Source organism: Chrysochloris asiatica, unplaced genomic scaffold, assembly GCF_000296735.1.
Source record: "Chrysochloris asiatica unplaced genomic scaffold, ChrAsi1.0 scaffold00031, whole genome shotgun sequence".
Classification (NCBI taxonomy): domain Eukaryota; kingdom Metazoa; phylum Chordata; class Mammalia; order Afrosoricida; family Chrysochloridae; genus Chrysochloris; species Chrysochloris asiatica.
This window is the reverse complement of record NW_006408549.1, coordinates 2,454,538-2,467,246: the sequence shown is the minus strand read 5'-3', so window position 1 is coordinate 2,467,246 and position 12,709 is coordinate 2,454,538. Positions and strand designations below refer to the sequence as shown.

Genomic DNA, 12,709 nt, shown 5'->3' with positions numbered 1-12,709 from the left:
TTGGAAGAAGGCTCATTAAGTGATGTACAAATGATACAACCTTAATTGCTGCAAGTGAAGAAGACTTGAAATACTAACTTTGATGAAGATCAAAGACTACAGATGTCAATATGGATTGCACCTCAATGTAAAGAAAACAAAAATTCTTACAAATGCACCAATAACTATCATGATAAATGGAGAAATGTTTGAAGTTATCAAATATTTCATTTTGTTTGGATCAAGACTCATGGAAGAGGGGCTGTGTGCTGATGACCAGGGGAAGGCTTGCGGGGTATACACTTTGGTTGGCTGATGATGCATGGAGGGGATTGTAACTATGGCAATGAAATGATATATGACAGGATGAATGTAAAGCTAATGTTCTCCCATGTAAACTATCACATAATTCACAATAAAATATTTATTTAAAAAAAGACTCATGGAAACAGCAGACAAGAAATCAAACAATATATTGGATTTGGCAAATCTGCTGTACAAGACCTCTTTAAAGTGCCCAAGAGCAAAGACAACAGTTTGAGGGCTAAGGTGAGCCTGACTCTAGCCACGGTATATTTAATAACCTCAGATGCATGTGAAAGTGAGACAAGAAATAAGGAAGCCCATATAAAAGAATGAATGCATTTGAGTATGATGTTAGAGAAGAATACTGAAAGTACCATGGGTTGCCAGAGAACAAACAAATCTGTCTTGGAAGAAGTACAAAATCTCAAAGCTCTTTAGAAGCCAAAATAATGAGACTTTTGTTTCTCATATTTCAGACATGTTATCAGGAGGGAACAGTCCCTACACAAGAACATCATGCTTGGTAAAGTGGAGGGTCAGCAAAAAGAGGAAGGCCCCAACAAGATGGATTGGCACAGTGGCAGCAGCAATGGACTCAAGCATCACAACAATTGTGAGGATGTCATTCTATTGTGCATAGGGTCACTATGAGTCAGAAACAACTCAATGGCCCCTAACAACAACGAATTGTGAGAGAATAAATTTCTGTTTGTTGAAGCTATCCACTTGTGATACTCTGTTATAGTAACACTATATCATTGACACAGACCCCATGCTAAGGATGACAGAGTATAAAGAAGAAGCCTGAGACACAGATGTTACTTTGATGTAGCTATACCAGCAGTTCCTCTAGACTTTTTGTGAAATGAAAATAGTAACTTCCTCTTGATTAAGTAACTATATGCTACACATTGATTTAATAAGCTTTACACACTCTACGGCACTTAACAACAACAACAAACACACTCTACATCCCTTAAGAAGTTCTGGTGTGGCACAGAGGATAAGCACTGGACTGCTAACTGTAAGGTTGGCTGTTCAAACATACCAGTCACTCCTTGGAAACCCTACACAGAGTTACTATGAGTCAGAACTGACTCAATGACACTTAACAACAACAATACACACCTTAATGAATCCTGGTAACACAGTGCATTATGAGCTGGGCTGCTAAGCGCTAGTTCAACAATTCAAATCTACCAGTAAGTCCTGGGGGGAAAGATGAGGCTTTCTGCTCCCGTAAAGATTTACAGCCTCGGAAACACTATACAGGGTAGCGATGAGTTAGGACCGTCTCAACAACACACAACAACCACCAACCACATTCCTTATAGAACAAACACAAGGCTTCCTAGCATGGCATACAACACTGTTGGTGATCAGTTTCACTGACCCAGTGAAACTCATAAATGAAACAATTATATACTGTATTTACATAAATGAAGTACTTATACTTTCTACACCAGCAACTCTAAATCATTTAAAAATAACACATACCATTTTTAAAAAAAGCTAAAGTGGATAAAGAGAAATACTTTTAACTGATGGTATATGGAGGGGATTATAATCAATGTAATGAAACAAGTTATATGAATTGTTGAATGTGAAACTGATGATGTGCCCTGTAAACTTTCACTCAATCCACAATAAAAACCTTAAATTAAAAAAAATAATAATAAAATAACACATACCAGTGAGCTCTTATTCCGCAATTATCCCCTCCTCAGCATTTCCAAGCTACTGATGCCTCCGACTAAAGTGGGGGCCCTGACTCCTCCTTCTCACATCACTCCACATACCAGTCAATACAGTATCAGTGCTGCATTATAACCATTTGCTTATACATCTTTTTCCCCAACAAGCTTGGCAGTTTCTCAAAACAAATATAACATTATCTTAGTTGTGTTGCTATTCCTAGATCCAGGCAAAGTACCAGGTCCTCTAGGGGTGTTCAGACAATGTTTGTTGAATTAGATTTACATTAAACATGACTGTTTACCACCCCCACCCCTAAGAAAAACAGAGGTAATACAGGCAAATACTGTCGAATGATGATGCACAGAGAAGATTGTAATCATTGCAATGAAATGATGGTATAAAACTGATGTTCTCCCATGTAAACTATCACTCAGTTCACAATAAAAATTTAAAAAAAAAAAAAAAATGCCTGTTTAACTAGTAAAATCTGTTACCTAATGTAGTCCATTTTGACTCACAGCGGCGCCATAGGACAGAGTACCACTGCCCATACAATCTTCTAGGCTGCAATCTTTATGGGAGCAGATCACCTTTTCTTTCTCCCACAGCAAGACAGGTATATGCCATCAATCTTTTGTTTAGCAGCCAAGCACTTAATTGTTGTTGTTGTTGTTATGTGCCAGCCAGTCTGTTCAGACTCATAGCAACCCTGTACAGGGTTTCTGAGGAGTGGCAGATGAGTTTGAAATGCCAACCATGTGGTTCAAATCGATCTTGAGGTCAAGATTATTAAATAACCCCCTAAAATCAAAAAACTATTCTCACCTGTAAATTAACCCTAAAAACAAGAAAAATGCTGGGGTATTTTCTATCATCACATGTTTATTGATGTTATAACATAATTTTGGTTATTAGCAAAGATCTTTAAGTCCTAAAGGCATCCCTAAACAGTTTTTTCACCTTCCTTAAAGGATTAGGCCTTATTTCCAATGGGAAATCAGAAAGAAAAAAACAAAAACAGATAACCAAAGATTACATTTTCTTACACATTATTAGCAACACTCATCCAAATGAAAATAGAAAAGAAATAAAATGTCTATATACCTGTCACACTGCTGCATTATGGAAATTTCCTTGATGATTTCCTGAAGATCCGATTCAACCGGCACTTGCTTAATGGCCACAACTTGACCAGATTCCTTATGGATTGCTTTAAATACACTCCCATAAGACCTAAAAGAAACCAAACCATTAGTTTCTTTCAAATATCGTAAGTGTTAGAAGAAATCATTCTAGTATGAGTTTTTGTCTGTGATCTTTTCTAGTTGAACCACCACCACCAATTGCTGTCCAGTCAATTCCACTTCCTGGTGGCCCCATGTGTTGCAGATAACTGCAGCCCACAGGGTTTGCAAGGCTGTGCTCTCTCAGAAGCAGAAAGCCAAGTCTTTCTTCCAAGGAGATTCTGGGCAAATAGGAACCACCAACCCATCAGGTCTTCTTTGTAGTTGAATACACGATTTAGTAGTAAATATTGAAAGTAAATCAATAACACAGGAGAAGTTCATTACTTCTAGCTTCAGTGCTTCAATGATAAACTTAAAATCTACTAAAATCATCAAATGAATAAATAATGATTTATTTGCATACTTATGAAAGAACATATTTATGGGTTTGTCAACTCAAACAAACACAGCATTGTTGTTAAGTGCCATCGAGTCAGTTCCAACCCATAGCGACCCTGTACAGGGTTTCTGAAGCTATAAATCTTTACGGGAGCAGAAAGCCTCATCTTTCTTTCACAGAGCGGCTGGTAGTTTCGAACTGCTAACCTTAAGGTTCACAGCCCGATTCGTAACCATTATGCTTCCAAAGCTCCTTAAACACAGCACTAAGAAGATATAAAAGGAAATTAAAAGAATGAAATATAGATTAATAATAGCCAGAATCTCCAGTAGAAGAAAAGGCTGTCTTCACCCTAAGCAAAGACACCCTCAACATATCAAAGACCCGTATCTGTTTAGAGCATTCAAGTGCAGCTGAAACCCTCACCTGGAGGACCCCATAACACACATACACACACACACAAGACGATGCAGATAAGTGGGGCAGAGGTAAACAATAATGCATTCACAACCTTGGAACAACAGGGCTCTGGGATACAAGAATGGAAGCATGGTTTGAAGGGATAAACGAAGGGAATGATGTCAAGATGCTTGGCTGTGTTTTGAATCTTGGTTTTCCTTATCTAATATTATAAAATAGACTCTTGAGGGGGATAGAAAGGAATTGCCAGAAACATCACCATAGAAAGCTTGTAAGTCCATCTTCAGTCTATACCTAATTGGAATACCTAAAATGGGACTACAACGTGTCCAGTGACGGAGGCTTCCTGCAGAGCCTTTTCATTGCATAAGACCATAGGTGGAATCCTGATCCTCATCCAGAACCTTTTGAGGTGGGAAATTTCCACTGAAAGGACAAGCAGACCAGCCTGGAACAACTAGAAGAACAGAAGATACTTCTTGAAAGAAAGACCAACAGGAAAAATAAAAAATGGCATTCTGACTACTACAAGAACAAGCAAGTTGTTTCCCGGGAGCTATCAAGGGAAGTGTTCAGATCTTCAGATCCCCTCAGGGCAAACCCCCTTCCAAGACTAAGATGCAAGGGGAATACAGGAGCAGGCATGTGGGCTTGCTGCTGACCACAATGGTCACCAATAAGGGGAAGTAGATGAAAAACAGCAATTAAGTTGTGAGCTAAGTCTATCTGCATTCAATAGACTTCTGTCAATTTACACTACACCAAAACAACAGTTATATGCGCAAATCGTGTTCCTTTCAATGTTCTTTAGATTGGGGAACAAAACAAAACCCAGAGACTAGACAGGATAAAGTTTTCCAACAAAATTCTTGTAGGACAGCCCTTGCTACCCTTGAAGGATGAGCAGACACATTGTCATTATAGTAAAAAATTCTTTGACACACCTTTTCTGGTCTTTTTCTCAACAGTGTTGTTTTTCAATTGCTTGAAACATCTTCATAATAAGCCCCTGTGATCATCCTGTCCTTCAAGACAGTCTATCAAAAGTACCCCTTTGAACCCCAAAAAAACAGTCACCATAACCTACAAGCTGCCTTGAATCTAACTGACCCAACAGATCCCCTGTGAACACACTGTTTTGGTTAGACTATTTTTTTTTAAGGCCCCTAGTAAAACTAACAAGTATATTACTAAGAAAACTTATCTGCAGCCACCCGCTGATCTCTGAGACATATGTAAACATGTTTTGTTTGAAATAAACCTGTGCCTTAAGTATGGGTTGCACCTCAATGTAAAGAAAACAAAAATCCTCACCACTGGAACAATAAATAACATCATGATTGTTGTTGTTGTTAAGTACCGTGGAGTCGGTTCCGACTCATAGTGACCCTGCACAGGGTAATCTGTGTTGGAAGAAGTATAGCCAGAATGTTCCATAGAAGCCAGGATGGTGGGACTTCATCTCTTACACTTCGGATATATCATCAGAAGTGACCACTCCCTAGAGAAGGACATCATGCTTAATTATGTGGAGGGATAGCAAAAAAGAGGAAGACTCCAACAAGATGGACTGGCACAGTGGCAGCAGCATTAGGCTCAAATTGAACAATTATTGTGGGAATGACACAGGACCAGGCAGTGTTTCATTCTGTTGTATATAAGGTCACCTAACAACAGCAACAACAAATGAATTGAAACCCCCGTAGCATTTATTTTTTATTTTTTATTTTTACTTACCCAAGTGTATGTGTGGAGTACTGATGTAGTGCTGTAGGATCAGCACTGGACTGCTAACCACAAGGTTGGTGGTTCAAATGCACCAGCCGCTCCTTGGAAACCCTATGTAGGGTCACTATGAGTCAAAACTGACTGGACAACAATTAACAATAACAAATGAATATACAGAGAGAGGGAGTCCTAGTGTGCTGCTGTGGGTTAATGCACTAGACTGCAAAGTTGGTTTGCACTGCAAGGTTGATGGTTCAAGCTAATCAGTAGCTCTTTGTAAACCCTCTGCAGGGTCACTATGGGTCTGAACCCACTCGACAGCAGTTAACAACAACAACATACAGAGAGAGAAGACAGAAAGAGTGCTTCCTCAAAAGCTAAATAAAATTCTGTCCTAAATTATCTACTAACAAGCAACAGAATCACTCCTTTCCAAGGTCTCCTCAGCACTGCAAAAGAGAAGCTGAGAATCACACTTCCCAGAACCACCTTCCCTGAGTGGCTACCAGTTAAAGTTTAGAAAGTACATGAAACGTCACTGGCAAAAAGGTAAGTGGAAAACCATGATTCTCCAGATGCTGCTGCAGTAGATACATTGGCAGATTTAAGATGCACAGGGCTTCCTGGATCAGCTTTTCATAACTACCACACCACTATGTGAGGTTCTGGTGTGGCACTGTAGGAAAAGTACTATATTGCTAACTGCAAGGTTGGTAATGCCAACCTGCCAGCTGCTCCTCAGAAACCCTACACAACAGGGATACTATGAATCAGAGCCAACTCAAATGCACTTAACAACACTGCTATGCAGACTGAAATAGTTGGTAGGAGCTTCTCACATTGTAGCTATTGAACATCACACATTTCCGAGCATCACGCTGAGCTCTCCGAAGCTGGCTTCCCTGATCTTCAGCAGCAGCTTCATGGCCTTGCATCCCTGGCCCTTCCACAGCTATTTGCACTCCAAATTGTATATAAATTAAACTCTTTATATGTAGCCTGAATAGAGTAGCTTATATTTTCCTGACCAAACCCTAATACCAATACAGTTTGGGGTAAGAAAAGTGACTTCAATGGAAAGAATTTTAAAGTTGAAAATCTTGAATTAGGTCTCTCTCATTAGATTTGAAGACAATAATGACTTCAATGCTAGTGGCAAATACAGCACTAACAGCCCATGGCATCTGTAACAACAGTTGCTTAAAGTATCACTCATTGCTCCCTGGAGTCTAAGCAAATCTTTAGGAGACCAAAGAGCTGCAACAACAGAATACTCCGGTGAAAATAGAGTAAATACAAGAACTAAAGAGTGGGCTGGCTGCCTCCGCCTGTCCTGGAAAATCTATAGAACAAAGAGAACAAGCTCAAGGCTTAAACTCCCACCTCAAGACTGAAAGAAACAGAAAACTTCTGAATGTCCTGTGGGGGGTGTGGGGGACTTAACAGGCACCTTACTTTGATTTAAGGGGTTTCTCTTAACCACGAGAACAACAATTATCCATAAAATACCCGACCCAAACAGCGAAACTGTTAACTTGTTTCTATTGTTCATTTTTTTCACAAGGAATTGCTCCACAACACTATAAATCTGTCTTTACCAGCTACAAAGGGTTGATGTTGTGCACCAGAGGGTCCATTCTGACTCACTGTGACCCCAAGTGGCAAAGCAGAACTGCATCCACACGTTTTTGTGTGGCAATGCCAGTCAGCAAGGTCAATTTAAACCCCAAGGTTGGCAGTTCAAACCCACCAGCCGCTCCTCAGAAACTGTATGCAGGGTCACTATGGGTCAGAACCGACTCAACAGTACTTAACAACAGTGTTTACAAAAGCAGATCACCAAGCCTTTCCTGTGATGCTGCTGGGTGGGTTTCAACTGTAACCTTTAAGTTCATCAATAACAAAATCATGATTTCATAAAAAGTCTGTGTGCTTCCTTCATTTTAATTTCAAAAATTTTTATATGTACAAATTAGAAGACAAATTTTTAGGAGTTACTTTTTTTAATGCTAACTCAATAACCAGAATGCCTTGCTGCCGTTAAAGCTATGTAAACCCTCCAATCTTCAAAAGCGTCTTCTCATTTTGCAGGGAGACAGATGCTTCCCTGATTTGCAGACTGTTTACTAAATCATGAAACAAGTATCATATAATTGTTTTGAACTAATTCAAAACTTTATTTTTTTAACATCTGTAACTAGCCTACTTTTAACCACTTGGATTTAAAAACAAAATTATCTCCCTGTTTACATACAAAATGACAGCTTGAAATAAAACTTACGTTTTAATTTCTTGGTGCTTTGATTATTTTTAAAAACGCCAAGAGTATTACTTAGTTCTTGTGGACACACGGCTGATAATTCTGCAAGCTTCACCTTACTAGAAGCTGAATTACACTGCAAATTGAATTAACCACACCACCAGTCCACTGTGTTAAAATTCAAGCGCCAACAGTGAAGAGAGGAACCCAAAACTCTGGGGCTGTTCTCTGGCAGTGGTAGTATTAACCCCTAGAGTGGGTTCTGACTTACAGTGACCCTCTATAAGGTTTCCAAGAAGCAGCAGGTGGCACCAGCAGTGCCACACAAAAGCGTGTGGGTGCAGTTCTGCTTTGCCACTTGGGGTCACAGTGAGTCAGAATGGACCCTCTGGTGCACAACATCAACCTTTTGGTTAGCATTTCAGTGCTTATCCTACAGTGCCACATCAGGACTCAGAGACAATTAGGGAGATGCTTGTTAATCTGTGTATCCTGAAGTTGCAACCCCCACCAAACCTATCAAATCAGCAAAGCATCAGATTAGCCTCATAAAGCGCAAAGACTTTATAAAGGCCTCACCTTTCAAGGAATGTTAACAGTCTCCTCCCCTACCACTTCTCATTGTCTCCAGACTCATAATTACACTCATATTCCGGCCGACATCTAAGGGATGAGTATAACACCCGGCCCAAAAGCACCTCTATTCATACCAAAAAAATTGAAAGATTCTGTCCAGTTTTATCAGCAGAATCCTAAAAAATATGTGTGGGAATAGATCTAAAAGATAAAGGAATTTACTGATACGGATACAGAGACCAGAAATTCCAAACTTAGCATGTTAGCTAAACAGCTGGGAGTGGCCCTAAACACTGACTTGGCTACTGATCTGAAACTGGTGTCAGCAGTACCAAACCAAACCCACTGCCATCCATTTTGACTCAAAGTGACCCTGTAAGACAGAACAGAACTGCTCCATGGGGTCTCCAAGGCTGGAAACCTTTATAGAACTAGACTGCCTCATCTTTCTCCTGAGGAGAAGCTGGTGGATTCAAACAGCCAAGCTTTCAGTTAGCCCACCGAACCAGCAGGGTTTCTGGTAACCACAGTAACCTACACTAAGTGAGCTGGCAGTCAACCCTCAGTAACACTCTAAAGGCTCAAGGAGATGAAATGTTGGGATGCACTAAAAGTGATTTGCACACCCACCCACAAATTATGTTCCTAAAGAAATCCTGAGACTATTCCATTCACCAAGATGAGGGAAGACTCAGTTCTACAGTGCAAGCCAGGACTATAACAGGAGATGCCAACATTGAAATGGGTTCACTGAATTCAAGAATTGATGGACTCCAGAAAAAAAGGAAGACATGTACCAACACACAGCCACCTGAGACAAGGTTATCATAATGGTTACCAAATTAATACTAGACTACAGTTTTCTGGTAGTGCATATCTTGGTTTTGACATTAAAGTTAAACTGTCTTCATGAAAATAGCTGCAAATATTTGTCCTTTTAAGACTGAGTAAAACTCAGCTATAGTAAGCCGAGCTGGTTTCTTTCTTTCTTTTTCACTGTGGTAAGGTACACATAACAAAATTCATCATTTTGAAATACATGATTCAGTGGAATTTAATACATTCACAATATTGGTGTGGCACTGTATGATAAGCACTGGACTACTAATCACACGTCTGCAGCTCAAACCCACCAGCTGCTCCTTGGAAACTCAATATAGGGTAGCTGAGTTGGAACCACTTAACAACAATATTACCACCATCTAGTTCCAAAAGCTTTCCATCACACCAAAAAGACCCCAATACCCATCTGGTGTTGTTATCGTTAATAAGTGTTGTCGAGTTGGTTACAACTCATAACCTCGTGGTTAACAATTCAGTGCTTATCCTACAGCTCCATACTCCCCATTCCTCCCTCTTTCTAGCCTATGGCAACCACCAAACTGCTGTCTCTATGGATTTACTAATTCATATACCTCAAATAAATGAGGTCATACAATATATGAATGTCTGTCTCTCGTTTCTTTCTCAATATATTTTCAGGCTCGTCCACATTGTAACATGAACTAGTATTACACTTCATTCCTTTTCAGTAATATGCCATTGTATAAAAATGCCACATTTTGTTTATCCATTCATCAGCTGATGGACATCTAGATTATTTTCTCCTTTTGTATACTGTAAATGCTACTACTATGAGCTCTTGGTGTTAAGTGCCATGGAGTCAGTGACGAGTCATTGCGACCCTGCACGTACAGAGTCTAAGAGGAGTGGCTGGTGGGTATGCACCACTGACCTTGCAGTTAGCAGTCCAATCAATGCTTATCTGACAGAACCACCCAAGGACTCTGCTACTGTAATGCACTGGACTGCAAAGTTGGTGTGTGTGTGTTATTTGCATAAATAATGCAGTAGATTACAAAGTTGGTGGTGTATGTTATTTGCATAAAAATAAAGTAACAGCAGTTATATTTAAGGTATTCCATAGCAGTTGCTGAAGAAGGATATCATGTCTGGTAAGGTGGAGAGTCAAGAGTAGAGGAAGACCCCCAACGAGATGGATTGGCCAAGTTGCAGCATCGATGGACTCAAGCTTGGCAACAGTAGTGAGACTGGCCCAGGATCGGGCAGTGTTACGTTCTGCTGTGCATAAGGTCGCTATGAGTTGGTACCGACTTGATGGCATCTTACAACAACAACGACAAATAGGAGTCCTGGTGTGGCACTGTGGGCCAATGCGTCAGACTGCAAAGTCGTTTGAACTGCAAGGTCGGTGGTTCAAGCTCCCTATGCAGGGTCGCTATGGGTCGGAATCGACTCGACGGCACTTAACAACAACATAGTAATCTTGCTTCTCAGAGAAGTAGGCCATATAGGTAAGGGAAAAGCAAGAAACATGATATAAAATGACTCCAAGAGGTTTATTAATTGATGCATCCCATATGACATTTTTATAAGAATTTGTAACTTTGAAAGCTGCTAATTTTGTCAAGCTATTGAACGTAAGACCATTTTCAATATACTTTTTCAGATCTTGGACCTCATTTTATTTGGGAAATGTGATTAATAGGTAGAAATAGAGTATCTAGTGAGAACAGCAGTGTGTACTGGTAGAGGAATAGTTGATATGCTTTCAATACAGTAGTTAAGGAACATCTCATTTTGAGCACAAGAAATGGTAAGGAGCATTTAATGGAATGGAGTCCTGGTGTGGCGCTGTGGGTTAATGCACTGGACTGCCAAGTTGGTTTGGACCACAAGATCGTTGGTTCCAGCTCACCAGCCACTCCTCAGAAATCCTATACAGGGTCATTATGAGTCAGTACCAACTAGACGGCACTTAACAACAATATGTATATATACATATATAAAGGAGTTCCAGTGTGGCGCTGTGGGTTAATGTGCCAGACTGCAAAGCTATTTGAACTGCAAGGTCAGCAGTTCAAGCTCACCAGTTGCTCCTCGGAAACCCTATACAGGGTTGCTATGAGTCGGAACCAACTCGATGGTACTTCACAACATATATATAAAGTATCACTGAGTTGGTTCTGACTCATAGCAACCCTGTATAGGCTTTCCAAGGAGCAGATGGTGGGCTTGAACTGCTGACTTCATGGTTTGCAGTCCAGTGCTGATCCTATAGTACCACACCAGGACTGTGTGTATATATATACATATCAGACATCGTGGCAGCTAAATTCATGAAGAAGAGTAATGTCAGGAGATCCAACAGTATAATGATATGAGGGATTTACTTATATTTCTCTCAGAAATTAACAGGAATAGTAGGGAAAAAAATAAGACTTACAGGGACCCAACATTTGTTTACCAATGTCTCCCTACCACCAGGAAGTATTTTTGTAAACATACTATGATATTTTTTTTTATCTTTTTAAGAGTAAAATGTAAAAAACAACTACCTCGGGGAAATAAGGGGAAGGAGTGGTTGATACACAAATGTTGCATGTTATTTACATCAAAATATGAAACTATTCAATTCAAGTAAATGTGCTCTAACTGAAGGATTAATGTTTTTTAACAATTTTGTCATTATCTAGATAACCAGTTTGTACTTACCCTTCTCCAAGTTTCTCTAGCACATCAAAGACTTCTTCAGGCTGTTTAGTCAAACTGTCTTCACTCAGCTTTTTTAGTTTACTGATAATGAAAAAAGAGAAAAACAATTCTTTAGTCCTTTCACAAAAATAAATTTTTTATTTTTAAATAGTATATATATAGATAGATATACATGGCTAAAATAAATCAAACAATACAAAATAGTCCCATTGCAAACCCTGTTCCTCATCTACCAAACTCCATCCCAAATAACCACTTTTGTTAACTTCCTGTAAAACCTTCATGCAACTCCACATACTCTTTTTCCCTTCCACACCTGCTTTTTAACACACAAACTAGCATTTATACAAAATATTTTGAGCTTTTCACAGCATACAGCCCATTCTGAAGGTCATTTACAAACATCAGTATGTATTTATTGTTGTTGTTAGTTGCCATCAAGCCGACTCCAAGGCATGGAATATTTTTGTGGTCTTTCTGATTATCTGCCATAGAGAAGACTCTTAGTGCTTTTGTTTTTTTTTAATTGTCGTCATGTATGGCATGGTGGAAGTGTTGCCACTGGTATTTGAAATCCCAGCAGTGTCACCCATGGTAGAC

General features: G+C 39.6%; 1 protein-coding gene across 1 annotated transcript in view; it reads right to left on the bottom strand.

The window, feature by feature from the left end:
* STK3 (serine/threonine kinase 3) overlaps positions 1-12,709 on the bottom strand; it is a 370,424-nt gene that overhangs the window by 351,927 nt on the left and 5,788 nt on the right. Inside the window, exons 2-3 of the mRNA XM_006859252.1 lie at positions 12,110-12,190; positions 3,088-3,216 (exon numbers count right to left, since the gene is read on the bottom strand). Coding sequence (XP_006859314.1) covers positions 3,088-3,216; positions 12,110-12,190 — 210 coding nt within the window. The remainder of the gene's footprint in view (positions 1-3,087; positions 3,217-12,109; positions 12,191-12,709) is intronic.